The following is a 16174-nucleotide window of genomic DNA, read 5'->3' as shown; positions in this document are numbered from 1 at the left end:
CCCCCTCCTCCTCCTGCCCCCCCCTCCTCCTCCTGCCCCCCCCTCCTCCTCCTGCCCCCCCATCCTCCATCCCCCCCCCTTACACCTTCCCCTGCCCCTCCCTCCCCCTCCTCCTGCCCCCCCTACTCCTCCTCCTACCCCCCCTACCCCTCCTCCTGCCCCCCCCCATCCTCCTGCCCCCCCTACCCCTCCTCCTGCCCCCCCTCCTCCTCCTGCCCCCCCCCCCCTCCTCCTCCTGCCCCCCCCCCCCTCCTCCTGCCCCCCCCATCCTCCTGTGTTGGTGTAGGGGTAGTTTCTACTGCAGTGCGAGCTAGTGTTCTCCACCGGTGCTAATTACACTTTTCATATTAATATGTATGTGATTAATCAAAAATTGCTAAAAGCACGTGATGTTAAGTGAGTACGTATTAATAATTGAAATACCACAGAGCATTGATATGCTTCTTTATAGGCTTTTTAATTAAAAAAAGAATCTGAATTTTGAAAATCCTGGATTGTATATGACTTAGTCTCACACTGGACAGAATGAGAGTGGAAGATTGTTTTCTGTTATATCCATGAACAAATAGAAAGAAGGACAGAGAAATAGAGGAGTGAAGAGATGGAGGGATGAAATGGTAGAGCAGAGGAGAGAGGAGGAGAGGTAGAGGAAAGATGGAGGAATGGAGAGATAGAGGAGAGAGAGAGGTAGATGAGGAGAGAGACAGGAAATGGAGAGATAGAAGTGTTTGTGTGTGTGTTTGTGTTTGAGTCATCCTATCCAGCTGTAGGCACGACACTCCAGCAGGTGGTTGTGTTTGTAGACCACTTTGTAACCACACGGTTTCAGCAACCTCACACACTTCCTGGGCCAGGAGGTGGACTTCACGGGCCTGGTACCAGAGGGAGGGAGGGAGGGAGGGACGGAGAGGGAAGATACAGAGGGAGAGAGAAGGAGAGGAGAGGGGAGGGAGAGAGGAAAGGGGTTGAGAAGGATAGAGGGTGAGAGGGAGTGTAGAGAAAAAGATGAGTCTGGATAACAACTCACCATAAATTACTTAGAGATATAACTTAACTACTTGTATCAAATGGATAAATTAACAAGTTAGCAACAATTAGCACCATTAATTGGTCCACTAATTGGTCCTACTCAGGAAGGCACAAGAAGCCGTGATGGTGACAGAAGCACTTGTCACAGCCTCGGCGGAAGGTCTGCCCTGTGTCGAACAGCTTTTCCTTGTACACACACTCACCTGCAAAACACACACAGACCTAAAGTACACACACACTCACCTGCAGAACACACACAGACCTACAGTACACACACACACACACACACAGTACACACACACACAGACCTACAGTACACACATACACAGACCTACAGTACACACACAGACCTACAGTACACACACACTCACCTGCAGAACACACACAGACCTACAGTACACACACACACCTGCAGAACACACACAGACCTACAGTACACACACTCACCTGCAGAACACACACACAGTACACACACTCACCTGCAGAACACACACACAGTACACACACACACCTGCAGAACACACACAGACCTACAGTACACACACACACCTGCAGTACACACACACACACACTTGCTCTCACACTGTTTTATCATGATGTATTTGTATGTCTGTGTGTCTTCCGTATGTGTGTATGTACAGTATATGTGTGTGTGTACTGCATGCATGTTTGCATGTGTGTGTCCCTGTGTGTGTGTGTGTGTGTGTGTACTGTGTGTGTGTACTGTGTGTGTGTGTAGGTCTTACCTCTGAAGTGAGACACGGCTGCCTGAGAAGGAGCAGTGTTCCACAGGAGGCAGAGAGACGCGGTCCAGAACACCAACCACGCCCAGCCCCAGCCCCACGCCCATCCCCCACCCCACCCCTGCCCCCACCCCCACATGACCCACATCATCAGTGGTTATGTGGTTCAAAATGGAGAAACTTTATTGTTCAAGACAAACAACTCTTCTTGTTTTTGCCTTGGGAAATGTGCAGTCAGTTTTGTTTCCATGTCTCTGTGGGTTAGGTAGAGTACATCACGTTCCATACTGACACTACATTAACAGTCGCCTCGACACAATCTGTGTGTGTGTATGTGTGTGTGTGCATGCGCGGGGGCATTAGCTTAAGGTAGCTTCTTATGAAATCAGATTTCCACAGGAACATTTTGTTAATTCCATATGTTTTCAGGATATAAGACACAGAAACTGTGGTCAGGGCAGTATGGAACTGGGGTGGAGGGGGGGTGCAGAGAGGTGTTGAAGGGGGGGGGGGGCACAGGGTGGAAAAGGGATCGGATGCGGGTGGGGGGTAGGGGGTCATGTCAGCAGAAGTTATGAGCTTGTTTTGTTATCCAGGTTATTATTTCCTTTAGGAGATGATTTGGCCTTACTGAGGCATAGTTTAAAAACAATATGTAAATATTGTGAGGTAAGTGAAGTGCTATAATGTTTAGTATTTCCTATGCCAGATATTTCACAACCCAGTAGTTGCTTCAGGGCTCTCAAGTTTCACGCATTCGCCGAGCATTTCAACCACCATTTCTCACGATCTCATGCAACACCTTGTATTTCTCATGCGGATAATTAAGGGATAACTTGTCCCGCTATATACACTTAAATGGACGAGGCGCAGGCATACGGAGGTACTTTTTCTGCCGAGTTGAGAGCTGTCTCGAGTTGTAATGAGTTTAATGCCCCCCTCCTCCTGCCCCCCCCATCCTCCTGTGTTGGTGTAGGGGTAGTTTCTACTGCAGTGCGAGCTAGTGTTCTCCACCGGTGCTAATTACACTTTTCATATTAATATGTATGTGATTAATCAAAAATTGCTAAAAGCACGTGATGTTAAGTGAGTACGTATTAATAATTGAAATACCACAGAGCATTGATATGCTTCTTTATAGGCTTTTTAATTAAAAAAAGAATCTGAATTTTGAAAATCCTGGATTGTATATGACTTAGTCTCACACTGGACAGAATGAGAGTGGAAGATTGTTTTCTGTTATATCCATGAACAAATAGAAAGAAGGACAGAGAAATAGAGGAGTGAAGAGATGGAGGGATGAAATGGTAGAGCAGAGGAGAGAGGAGGAGAGGTAGAGGAAAGATGGAGGAATGGAGAGATAGAGGAGAGAGAGAGGTAGATGAGGAGAGAGACAGGAAATGGAGAGATAGAAGTGTTTGTGTGTGTGTTTGTGTTTGAGTCATCCTATCCAGCTGTAGGCACGACACTCCAGCAGGTGGTTGTGTTTGTAGACCACTTTGTAACCACACGGTTTCAGCAACCTCACACACTTCCTGGGCCAGGAGGTGGACTTCACGGGCCTGGTACCAGAGGGAGGGAGGGAGGGAGGGACGGAGAGGGAAGATACAGAGGGAGAGAGAAGGAGAGGAGAGGGGAGGGAGAGAGGAAAGGGGTTGAGAAGGATAGAGGGTGAGAGGGAGTGTAGAGAAAAAGATGAGTCTGGATAACAACTCACCATAAATTACTTAGAGATATAACTTAACTACTTGTATCAAATGGATAAATTAACAAGTTAGCAACAATTAGCACCATTAATTGGTCCACTAATTGGTCCTACTCAGGAAGGCACAAGAAGCCGTGATGGTGACAGAAGCACTTGTCACAGCCTCGGCGGAAGGTCTGCCCTGTGTCGAACAGCTTTTCCTTGTACACACACTCACCTGCAAAACACACACAGACCTAAAGTACACACACACTCACCTGCAGAACACACACAGACCTACAGTACACACACACACACACACACAGTACACACACACACAGACCTACAGTACACACATACACAGACCTACAGTACACACACAGACCTACAGTACACACACACTCACCTGCAGAACACACACAGACCTACAGTACACACACACACCTGCAGAACACACACAGACCTACAGTACACACACTCACCTGCAGAACACACACACAGTACACACACTCACCTGCAGAACACACACACAGTACACACACACACCTGCAGAACACACACAGACCTACAGTACACACACACACCTGCAGTACACACACACACACACTTGCTCTCACACTGTTTTATCATGATGTATTTGTATGTCTGTGTGTCTTCCGTATGTGTGTATGTACAGTATATGTGTGTGTGTACTGCATGCATGTTTGCATGTGTGTGTCCCTGTGTGTGTGTGTGTGTGTGTGTACTGTGTGTGTGTACTGTGTGTGTGTGTAGGTCTTACCTCTGAAGTGAGACACGGCTGCCTGAGAAGGAGCAGTGTTCCACAGGAGGCAGAGAGACGCGGTCCAGAACACCAACCACGCCCAGCCCCAGCCCCACGCCCATCCCCCACCCCACCCCTGCCCCCACCCCCACATGACCCACATCATCAGTGGTTATGTGGTTCAAAATGGAGAAACTTTATTGTTCAAGACAAACAACTCTTCTTGTTTTTGCCTTGGGAAATGTGCAGTCAGTTTTGTTTCCATGTCTCTGTGGGTTAGGTAGAGTACATCACGTTCCATACTGACACTACATTAACAGTCGCCTCGACACAATCTGTGTGTGTGTATGTGTGTGTGTGCATGCGCGGGGGCATTAGCTTAAGGTAGCTTCTTATGAAATCAGATTTCCACAGGAACATTTTGTTAATTCCATATGTTTTCAGGATATAAGACACAGAAACTGTGGTCAGGGCAGTATGGAACTGGGGTGGAGGGGGGGTGCAGAGAGGTGTTGAAGGGGGGGGGGGGGCACAGGGTGGAAAAGGGATCGGATGCGGGTGGGGGGTAGGGGGTCATGTCAGCAGAAGTTATGAGCTTGTTTTGTTATCCAGGTTATTATTTCCTTTAGGAGATGATTTGGCCTTACTGAGGCATAGTTTAAAAACAATATGTAAATATTGTGAGGTAAGTGAAGTGCTATAATGTTTAGTATTTCCTATGCCAGATATTTCACAACCCAGTAGTTGCTTCAGGGCTCTCAAGTTTCACGCATTCGCCGAGCATTTCAACCACCATTTCTCACGATCTCATGCAACACCTTGTATTTCTCATGCGGATAATTAAGGGATAACTTGTCCCGCTATATACACTTAAATGGACGAGGCGCAGGCATACGGAGGTACTTTTTCTGCCGAGTTGAGAGCTGTCTCGAGTTGTAATGAGTTTAATGCCACCTACCATCCAATTAGAAACACTTGAGAGCCCTGTGCTTCCTAAACTGTAGGACAATGAGTGTGAAAATGTTGAAGCAATCCTAAATACTAAACTACGACTTCTCATTATTTGATTTAAGCCTCACCCCTCGACTGACTGTTTCGGCATTGCTCATGTGACAACCGCAAATACGAAAGTGAAACGATGGTTCTCGAGCGGGTAAAGAACGACGGACTTTGACGAGGTTTGTATACCGACTATATATTTGTTATTGGAATTATATAAAAAAAGATCAAATCCTATAATCATTTGACTTAGTTTGACTTGACAGCGTACGCATACGACCACACTTGTAAAATGTTCGTATCCGTCATCAGTTAGCCTACAATCTTTATTTTTCTTGTTGAGGCGACAAATGCTCCATCTGCAATCGATGGTTTACTTTATTTCCAAGGCAAGGCTCAAATAGGACGTTAACGTCATGGTTTCTGCTTGTTTTAATCCTTGGAAAATGTGGTTTACGAAAAAAACACACAGGCCTGGCTGTGTGTTCAGGATGTTGTCCTCAGGAATGATGCTGAACCTGCCTGGGTGGTTCTGGAGGATTCTCCTACTGCTCCACACAGCAGACTGCGGTAAACAAATCATTGTCACGGAGTTGTGTTTTACTAGGGGTGGGGGAAAAAATCGATTCACATTTGCGATTCAGTCTTCTAGCGATTCAGATCGATTCACGATTTTATTTTTATTGTTTAAAAAAAAAAAAAAATATATAGGCTATGTTTTTTTATTCTTGTACGTTTAATTTTTATTTTTGTACGACAAACACAATTAACTACCTATCACAGTCAAATAGAAACAAGTAACACTAAACAGCAATCTGGAATCAAATGTAAGCATATATTGAATCGAAATTTGTTTTTTTGTTTTTTTAATAAAAAATCAAAGAAATCGTGAATCGATTTTTTATCGAATTGTGACCCCAGGAATCTATTCGAATCTAAATCGTGAGATACCAAAAAATTTCCACCCCTATGTTTTACCATCTAGCTATCTGTAAAGTCTGTGAGTGTATCGTATTAGATACTAACTCTTCATCTGTTCTTGTCTCTTTTTAGGAAGGTTTGAAATTATTGCTCCAAATAATCAAATCATTGCTGAAGCTGGTGAAACAATCATTCTGCCATGTTTCATCAAATCCCGGATCAGTGCTGAGAACATGATTGTAGAGTGGGTCAGACACGGGCGCTTCGTCCATCGTTACAAAGAGGGCACAGATGACAATGAGAATCAGGATCCATCCTTCAGGACGAGAACAGCTCTGTTTAGAAAGGAACTGAAGACAGGCATCGTGTCCTTGAAGCTGCTCCGGGTTAAAGGCACTGATGAAGGAACTTACAATTGTTCTGTTATGTCACCAACCATGAATTGGCAGGATGATTCGATCATAAAAGTCGATGTTAAAGGTTAATTAATTTTTCAAGTTCAGTTTCTGTAACTTGCTGATTGTGCCTAAACTAAGGCTATCCTTCTAAAACATGGTTGAATCTGTATCTGTGTGTTTGTAGCTCTGGGATCTCAGCCACTGGTCTCCATCGAGGGACACAGAGGGGCAGGGATGGGTCTGCTGTGTGAGACACAAGGCTGGTACCCTGAACCAGAGGTGGTGTGGCTGGACAGTAAAGGAGACTCTCTCTCTGCTGATCCTCCAGAGACGACCAGAGACTCTGAGGGACTCTACACACTCAAACTGAGGGTCACTGTTCAGAAGACACATACAAACCGTTTTAACTGTAGAGTGAAACAGAAATACATGGAGAGAGATGAGACGGCATGGATTCATGTTCCTGGTGAGTTATTCAGATTCATATCTGAGAAGCATCCAGAAGGTTTTAGATGTGGGAGTTTCTGATGAGAGACAGCTACTGTAACAGACATGGAAGTGATTTAATATCTACATTGTTGTTATGTCCATGTCATGCAGTATAGGTAGGTTATACAAGTACCATGTCCCAAATATCATTTGAGTTCTCATTCATGTTACATCCACCAGTACATACTTTGTAAGGGCAGCTGCTGCACTGCATACTGAAACACGTCATTCATATCTAACTCTACTTCAAATCATGCATGTTTCAGATGCGCTGTTTTATCAAGATCACACATGGAAATGGGTCTTTGCTGTGGTGTTCGTTGTCTCTGTCTTAGCATCAGCTGTGGCCATCTGTATCCTGGTGATGAGACATAGAAATAGAAGTAAGGTGGAATGTCTCCTCTTGTTCAGATGTTATTAAAAAACACTGATAAAGGCCTTGATACCTTGGTCTGATTCAGAGTTGAAGGGGTTGTAAATGGTTGTTACAAAGCAAGAAGAACAGTGATGTACTGCTGTATCTCTTCAATCAGTATCTCTGTTCTGACCGAAAGCTTTATTTACAATGTCCAGTCTTTCCATTCATATCTGTGTGCTGTGCTGCCCCCTACTGTTCACACTGGTAGTTCTTGACTGAGGAGTCGGGTCAGGACTGTGTGGTGTCGTCATCAGAAGGAGAGTGGGTAGTGGCAGGGTGCCCTTACAGCTGGTCACTATAGATCCAAGTTCTTGTTCAGATTCTGGTGTTTATATGTCTGATTCTTACTGTCTCTCTTCTCTCTTCATTTACAGATACAATCATTAAGGAAAAGGGTAAGTGATATCCTGTTTATCATTATGTGATGATGTTGAAGCACAACTGTCATGGTAGAACAGCTGTGCAGCGTGGTGGAACTGTCAGCAGGATTCCTGCAGAGTGGATTTAACTGCACTGTCAGGACAGGAGCATGTTCAGGAATGTCTCTTCTTGTTCAGCTGTTATTAGAACACTGATAAAGACCTTGATATCTTGATGTCATACAGAGTTGAAGGGGTTGTCACATGTACATGGTTGTAACAAAGCATGAAGAACAGTGATGTACTGCTGTATCTCTTCATATCAGTATCCAGGGGCGGACGGGGGGGGGAAAGTGGCCCGGGAGTTACTGTCAGACCGGCCCACTCAGTACACGGCGCGTTGCCCACTCAATGCATCGCACGTATCGACCAATCAGTGGCCTACTTGGAAAAATACCCATACTCTTAACATTATTTTGGAGGATTACAAAGAAATTACATCATATATATATTTTCTTACGTTGAACGTCCGAAGTCCGTAAGAATACATTTCAGAATACACTTCAGAACATTTTCGAAAAATAGGTACCATGAGTGTGAATACAGATCGCGAGGAGGAGGAGGATCGCGAGGTTGTTCACAATGTGTGCTTCATGTTTTGGCTACTCGCAATGTTTTGTGGCTATCTCGTTGTTATGATCAGTGACCTATGCACTTTGTAAAGCTCTCTCTTGGAAGTCGCTTTGGATAAAAGCGTCTGCTAAATGAATAAATGTAAATGTAAAATAAAAGACAGTAAGTGATTTCAAACCAGCATAGAGCAAATTATACGTATTCAAGCTGTGTAATATGGAAAATAGTTGGAGGTGCTAGCGATGTCAGAGGGAGGGCCGGTTGGTGATGGAAGTGGGCCGGTATTTTGGACCATCCCAACCCTGTTGGCCCACCTCCCCGGTATCTCCGATGGCCAGTCAGCCCCTGTCAGTATCTCTGGTCTGACCACAAATGGGACCAAAAGCCTTATTTACAATCTCCAGTCTTTCCATTTATATCTCTGTGCTGTGCTGCCCCCTACTGTTCACACTGGTAGTTCTTGACTGAGGAGTCGGGTCAGGACTGTGTGGTGTCGTCATCAGAGGGAGACTAGGTAGTGGCAGGGTGCCCTTACAGCTGGTCGCTATAGATCCAAGTTATTGTTCAGATGCTGGTGTTCATATGTCTCATTCTCACTGTCTCTTATCTCAATTCATTTACAGATAAAATCATTAAGGAGAAGAGTAAGTGATATCCTGTTTATCATTATGTGATGATGTTGAAGCACAACTGTCATGGTAGAACAGCTGTGCAGTGTGGTGGAACTGTCAGAAGGATTCCTGCAGAGTGGATTTAACTGCACTGTCAGGACAGGAAAACAATATTCATAATCTCCAGATGTCTTTACATGTAATATTCCATGTGCTTCTCTCCACTAGAGTTGAGTAGGTAGTGGTAGGGTGCCCTTACAGCTGGTCGCTATAGATCCAAGTTCTTGTTCAGATTCTGGTGTTCCTATGTCTGATTCTCACTGTTTCTCTTCTCTTTTCACTTACAGCATCGATCATTCATGAGAAAGGTAAGTGATATTCAGTTTATCACTATACGATGATGTTGATGCACAACTGTCATGGTAGAACAGCTGTGCAGCGTGGTGGAACTGTCAGCAGGATTCCTGCAGAGTGGATTTAACTGCACTGTCAGGACAGGAGCATGTTCAGGAATGTCTCTTCTTGTTCAGCTGTTATTAGAACACTGATAAAGACCTTGATATCTTGATGTCATACAGAGTTGAAGGGGTTGTCACATGTACATGGATGTTACAAAGCATGAAGAACAGTGATGTACTACTGCTGTATCTCTCCATATCAGTATCTCTGGTCTGACCACAAATGGGACCGAAAGCTTTATTTACAATGTCCAGTCTTTCCATTCATATCTGTGTGCTGTGCTGCCCCCTACTGTTCACACTGGTAGTTCTTGACTGAGGAGTCGGGTCAGGACTGTGTAGTGTCGTCATCAGAAGGAGAGTGGGTAGTGGCAGGGTGCCCTTACAGCTGGTCAATATAGATCCAAGTTCTTGTTCAGAAATTTGGTTTTCTTATGTCTGATTCTCACTGTCTCTCATCTCACTTCATTTACAGGTCTGCTCACTTATCATCAGGGTAAGTGACATCCAGTTTATTATTATACGATGATGTTGAAGAACAACAGTCATGGTTGTGCAGCTGTGCTGCATGGTGGAACTGTCAGAAGGATTCCTCTTCAATCAGTATCTATAACCACTGTTAGTGGACTCCTGGAATGTTGTTACTGTAGGTAGCTGTGGAGGGTAGTCAGGGTGTAGGTAGTCAGGGTGTAGGTAAATGTGGAGGGTAGTCAGGGTGTAGGTAGTCAGGGTGTAGGTACGTGTGGAGGGTAGTCAGGGTGTAGGTAGTCAGGGTGTAGGTAGGTGTGGAGGGGAGTCAGGGTGTAGGTAGTCAGGGTGTTGGTAGTCAGGGTGCTGGTAGGTGTGGAGGGTAGTCAGGGTGTGGGTAGTCAGGGTGTTGGTAGTCAGGGTGCTGGTAGGTGTGGAGGGTAGTCAGGGTGTGGGTAGTCAGGGTGTTGGTAGTCAGGGTGCTGGTAGGTGTGGAGGGTAGTCAGGGTGTAGGTAGTCAGGGTGTGGGTAGTCAGGGTGTTGGTAGGTGTGGAGGGTAGTCAGGGTGTAGGTAGTCAGGGTGTGGGTAGTCAGGGTGCTGGTAGGTGTGGAGGGTAGTCAGGGTGTGGGTAGTCAGGGTGCTGGTAGGTGTGGAGGGTAGTCAGGGTGTAGGTAGTCAGGGTGTAGGTAGTCAGGGTGTTGGTAGTCAGGGTGCTGGTAGGTGTGGAGGGTAGTCAGGGTGTAGGTAGTCAGGGTGTTGGTAGTCAGGGTGTTGGTAGTCAGGGTGCTGGTAGGTGTGGAGGGCAGTCAGGGTGTAGGTAGTCAGGGTGCTGGTAGGTGTGGAGGGTAGTCAGGGTGTAGGTAGTCAGGGTGTAGGTAGTCAGGGTGTTGGTAGTCAGGGTGCTGGTAGGTGTGGAGGGTAGTCAGGGTGTAGGTAGTCAGGGTGTAGGTAGTCAGGGTGTTGGTAGTCAGGGTGCTGGTAGGTGTGGAGGGCAGTCAGGGTGTAGGTAGTCAGGGTGCTGGTAGGTGTGGAGGGTAGTCAGGGTGTAGGTAGTCAGGGTGTTGGTAGTCAGGGTGCTGGTAGGTGTGGAGGGCAGTCAGGGTGTAGGTAGTCAGGGTGCTGGTAGTCAGGGTGTAGGTAGTCAGGGTGCTGGTAGGTGTGGAGGGTAGTCAGGGTGTAGGTAGTCAGGGTGTAGGTAGTCAGGGTGTTGGTAGTCAGGGTGCTGGTAGGTGTGGAGGGCAGTCAGGGTGTAGGTAGTCAGGGTGTTGGTAGTCAGGGTGCTGGTAGGTGTGGAGGGCAGTCAGGGTGTAGGTAGTCAGGGTGCTGGTAGGTGTGGAGGGCAGTCAGGGTGTAGGTAGTCAGGGTGTTGGTAGTCAGGGTGTTGGTAGTCAGGGTGTAGGTAGTCAGGGTGTAGGTAGTCAGGGTGTTGGTAGTCAGGGTGCTGGTAGGTGTGGAGGGTAGTCAGGGTGTAGGTAGTCAGGGTGCTGGTAGGTGTGGAGGGCAGTCAGGATGTAGGTAGTCAGGGTGTGGGTAGTCAGGGTGTTGGTAGTCAGGGTGCTGGTAGGTGTGGAGGGCAGTCAGGATGTAGGTAGTCAGGGTGTTGGTAGTCAGGGTGCTGGTAGGTGTGGAGGGCAGTCAGGGTGTTGGTAGTCAGGGTGCTGGTAGGTGTGGAGGGTAGTCAGGGTGTAGGTAGTCAGGGTGTTGGTAGTCAGGGTGCTGGTAGGTGTGGAGGGTAGTCAGGGTGTAGGTAGTCAGGGTGTAGGTAGGTGTGGAGGGCAGTCAGGGTGTAGGTAGTCAGGGTGTAGGTAGTCAGGGTGCTGGTAGGTGTGGAGGGTAGTCAGGGTGGTGCAGGATGGGTGAGGACAGAATATTGTCAGGCTGTAACTCTGAGATCTGTGGAAAAGCTGCTAGTGACCTCAGTCATGCATCTTTCTGTATCTACAGAAACCCTTTCAAGACAGCTGGGTAAGTAGAAACCTTGGAGGGAAGGGAAACAATGTTTGTGTACATTTACTTATATAATACAGCTTTAATCATAATAACAACTTGTCTAAAGTTGGATCTGTTCCCTAATGATGCTGTGTTTGAACACATCTTGTTCTTCACTCAGATCTGGTAAACACAAGACGGTACCAAGGTAAATGAAATATACAGCATGGTAGTCTAATGTAATGACTGTTACTATTGTTTTTGTTAAATAGCAAGGCAGCTGTCAATGTCATTATGTTGCCAGTGTAGGGATAAATCAAATGTATAGATATGTTTAATTAATTCAAATAATCTCTATATTTCAGATTGTGAAGCCGTCAGACATCATGCAGGTCAGTGTCTGTGTTCTGAGTGATTCTCAGTGTGCAGAGGTTAGACCTGGTATCAAGTACAACATCATAGATGTCTACAAACTAGACTGAACATTAGATTCAAGCAGGAGGACTCAGTGGTAGTTTAAGAATGTTTATTGAGAATACACATATTGGTCTTGGTGATATGGTTCTGCTCTCACCAGCTCTCCGCTGGTAACCCAACGAGACACCGTCTCACATTGTGCCAGAGAGCTCGATACACATTCCCCTGTAGGTAGAGAGTACACAGAACCAGCTTCGCCCGTTTACTGTCACATGACTCAAAGTATTTACTCATTGACAATCCGGCCCATCCTGGATTTTTCTTATAAAGACAACACGCATTGTTTACGTCTACAGTGAGAATGTACTGTACATTTAAGTCATCTTCTTCTACAAGGCATTTGTATGTTTTCGACTTCCAACCGGATTCACCTCAAAACTATCCACCTGTATGATGGCGTTCATGTGTTCATAGTGTATGTTTTTAGGTGTATGATGTGTTCATAATGTATGTTTGTAGGTGTATGATGTGTTCATAGTGTATGTTTGTAGGTGTATGATGGTGTTCATGTGTTCATAGTGTATGTTTGTAGGTGTATGATGTGTTCATAATGTATGTTTGTAGGTGTATGATGTGTTCATAATGTATTTTTCTAGGTGTATGATGGTGTTCATGTGTTCACCATGGTGTGTTTTTCTCCACAGTGGATGTGACTCTTGACCCTGATACTGCACATCCCAGACTCATCCTGTCTGCTGATGGGAAACAAGTGAGTTGTGGAGTTGAACAACAGAATCTTCCTGAGACCCCAAAGAGGTATGACACGCGTCTTGATGTTCTTGGAACACAGGGCTTCTCCTCAGGCAGGTTCTACTATGAGGTGCAGGTCAATAAGACTGAGTGGCATTTAGGAGTAGCTAAAGAGTCCTGCAAGAGGAAGGGGGATTTTTATTTGAGACCGAGACATGGATACTGGACTATTACACTGAGGGAAGGTGGTAAATACCTGGCTCTGACTGACATCCATGTCCACCTCCACCTGAGCCAGAAGCCCCAGAAGGTGGGGGTGTTTGTGGACTATGAGGAGGGCATGGTGTCCTTCTACAATGTGGAGACCAAGGGTCATATCTTCTCTTTCACTGACTGTGCGTTCACTGAGAAACTTCATCCATTCTTCAGCCCTGCTCCTCCTTGTGTCTCTGGTGAGAATGATCCTCTGGTCATCTGTCCTGTAGACAATGTTAAACCTGTTAAACCTGAGTCCCCTCACCTGTCTCCCCTCACATATGAATCTGATTCAGCTCACCAGCCATTGCTGGATCAAGGTCAGCAGTCATTACTGAATCAAGGTCAGCAATCTGAATCAAGTGAGGAAATAAACAAGTCAGTGTCTTTCCTGGAGCAGTCGGCTATATATGAAGTGTGATGTTTGTTAGAGCTTGTTAGCAGGAGAGTGTATTAGTAAATACATGAATGTAAAGACCACGGTCTCTACTGGTGTTTGCATCACAGACCTCTATCCTGTCCAAACCATCCACGTGTTTTATATACATGGTTTCATTCATTTCATTTATGGAGGATCAATGTTACATTTCTGTTGATAAATGTATAGTGTTTGTTTTTCCACTTAATTTTTTGGTCATTTTCTAACAGCTCCCATACAGTATTGTATAGATCATGTACAGTACTGTATGGATCATGTGCAGTACTGTATGGATCATGTACAGTACTGCGTGGATCATGTGCAGTACTGCATGGATCATGTACAGTACTGCGTGGATCATGTGCAGTACTGCGTGGATCATGTACAGTACTGCGTGGATCATGTGCAGTACTGCATGGATCATGTGCAGTACTGCATGGATCACGTACTGTATTGTATAGATCATGTACAATTTATCTTTTTTTGTTTTTTGGGGGATTTTTTTTTCTCCAAAAGGTTTACTAAATATTCTATATTTTTTAAAGTTTGGGGGGAGAAAAAGATTCAAAAGGTATATATTCATAGTTTCCAAAAAACTGTACTCTGCCCGGCTTCTTTGTACCACGTGTGTAAAAAAAAGTTTAGAAAGGTTGACAAAATCAGTTTGAATAAAAGGTTTTCTTAAAGAAGAAAAAAACTGAAACTTTGTGTCGTGTGTGAAAAAAAAGTTTAAAGGTTGAAAAAATATTTGCTAAAAAAGTTTACAAAAAAAGTTTCACTAATATGTTTCTAAAGCTTGAAAAAAATAAATTAACATGTTTTTCACATACATGTCAGTTATTAATCGTCTGCAACACAGCTGTGTTGGTTTCAACATGTACGTTTGGTGGTTTGATGTCTGCAGCATGAATCACCTATAAAAAGACTCTGCTGGTTCAAAGCCTCCCTTACGTCTGAGTTGTCTCGTCTACAGGATTGTTAGTCTTTTATCTCCGCGAGGCAGCGTGGTACTTAAGTGTCGAGTACGCTCCCATGCTGCCGTTGTGCTCGCCAGGGTTCACAAGCACTGGCTCACTGGGATACCTCCACACGCTGGCTGTGAAGACAGGCCTGCCTCCACACACGCTGGCTGTGAAGGCAGGCCTGCCTCCACACACGCTGGCTGTGAAGGAAGGCCTGCCTCCACACACGACTGGAAAACCCTTTAACTGCACTATCTGGGCTCCTGCCTGTCACACCAGACCAATGGATCACCTCCCCAACTGACACCAGTCAGACGTAAGCAAACGTACGGTATTTGAAAGCGTATTTGAAACCGTATTTGAACCAGGTGTGTGTAGAAGTAACACTTAAGAAAAACCTCAGTTGGTTTCTGTTTAATCCAGTCAGATAAAAAGCTCACACGCAAAAATGTTTTCTTTTTTTATCACTCTCTACTCAAACCTTTAACTGAAGCATTTCAAAGGTTCATTGAACAAGATACTGGATCATAAAATGAACAGGATATTTTGGATTAAACTCTAAATAGACGGATTTCAAATGTATTTGTCCTCAGCCCTGGTGTCCAGGCACTGGTGGTGGTGGCGGCAGCTGACGACCACTCAGCCAGACAAGCCGAGGGATCAGACGAAACAAGCTCTCTGGTACCTCAAACTGGTAGACTAGCTCTGTCATCTGTTACAGGGAGGGACAAGTTCACAACAACTGCATTTCCTCATTCCTGGCATGGTTTCTACATAACAGAGGCAGACAGACTGATAGACATCAGACATGAGCAGGAGTGATGAGTACAGTTGAGGAGTTCCCAAAAAGAGAAGAGAACACTTTTGTAAACATTTTATAATTGATATATGTAGCGGACATTAGAGAGAGAGAGAGAGAGAGAGAGAGAGAGAGAGAGAGAGAGACCCCTCTCCTTATATTTCCCCTCCTCACTTCCCCTATGTCTCCTCTCTCCTTCCTTCCTTCCTCCCCTCCTTCCTTTCTCCCCTCCTGTTAGGGCCTGCATGTACCCTTACAGAAGTAAGTTCGAGTAATGACACTCCAAACAGTGAGGGGTTTATGTTTGCATTGTGAATTATACATAATGTATTTACACCACCCGTAAGTAGAGCTTAAAATAAATATTTTTCCATGTTTGTTTAATAATTACTGTATATTATTTACCCATAATTCTAATAAGTCATGGGACCTATGAATATTGGCAACACCCATCGTATCTGCTGGCAGCGTCAAGTTCAAAACAACTGCATTTCCTCATTCCTGGCATGGTTTCTCCAGAACAGAGGCTGACAGACAGACAGACATCAGACATGAGCAGGAATGCTATGTAGCCTACAGCTGAGGAGTGGATGCCTGTAGAAGAAGAGATTCATATCAGTTTTCTATATCAGTAAAACATTCCATCAGTTACAAAAAGAAAAGAGAATGA

The 16174-nt window shown here is 45.2% G+C and overlaps 1 protein-coding gene across 1 annotated transcript; it reads left to right on the top strand.

The window, feature by feature from the left end:
* The first annotated feature begins 5327 nt into the window (after positions 1 to 5327).
* Positions 5328 to 14460, top strand: LOC134019422 (butyrophilin subfamily 3 member A1-like). Its single transcript, XM_062460319.1, has 13 exons — positions 5328 to 5397; positions 5691 to 5788; positions 6272 to 6619; positions 6722 to 7003; positions 7293 to 7409; positions 7819 to 7839; positions 9060 to 9080; positions 9395 to 9415; positions 9981 to 10001; positions 11919 to 11939; positions 12085 to 12111; positions 12269 to 12295; positions 13025 to 14460. Exons 2-13 carry the CDS (start codon positions 5710 to 5712, stop codon positions 13744 to 13746), a joined length of 1707 nt encoding a protein of 568 aa, XP_062316303.1. The 5' UTR covers positions 5328 to 5397; positions 5691 to 5709; the 3' UTR covers positions 13747 to 14460.
* Positions 14461 to 16174: the final 1714 nt, after the last annotated feature.

Source organism: Osmerus eperlanus, chromosome 4 (genome assembly GCF_963692335.1).
Source record: "Osmerus eperlanus chromosome 4, fOsmEpe2.1, whole genome shotgun sequence".
NCBI classification, from domain to species: domain Eukaryota; kingdom Metazoa; phylum Chordata; class Actinopteri; order Osmeriformes; family Osmeridae; genus Osmerus; species Osmerus eperlanus.
The sequence above is the reverse complement of the archived record's forward strand: the minus strand, read 5'-3'. Positions and strand labels throughout refer to the sequence as shown.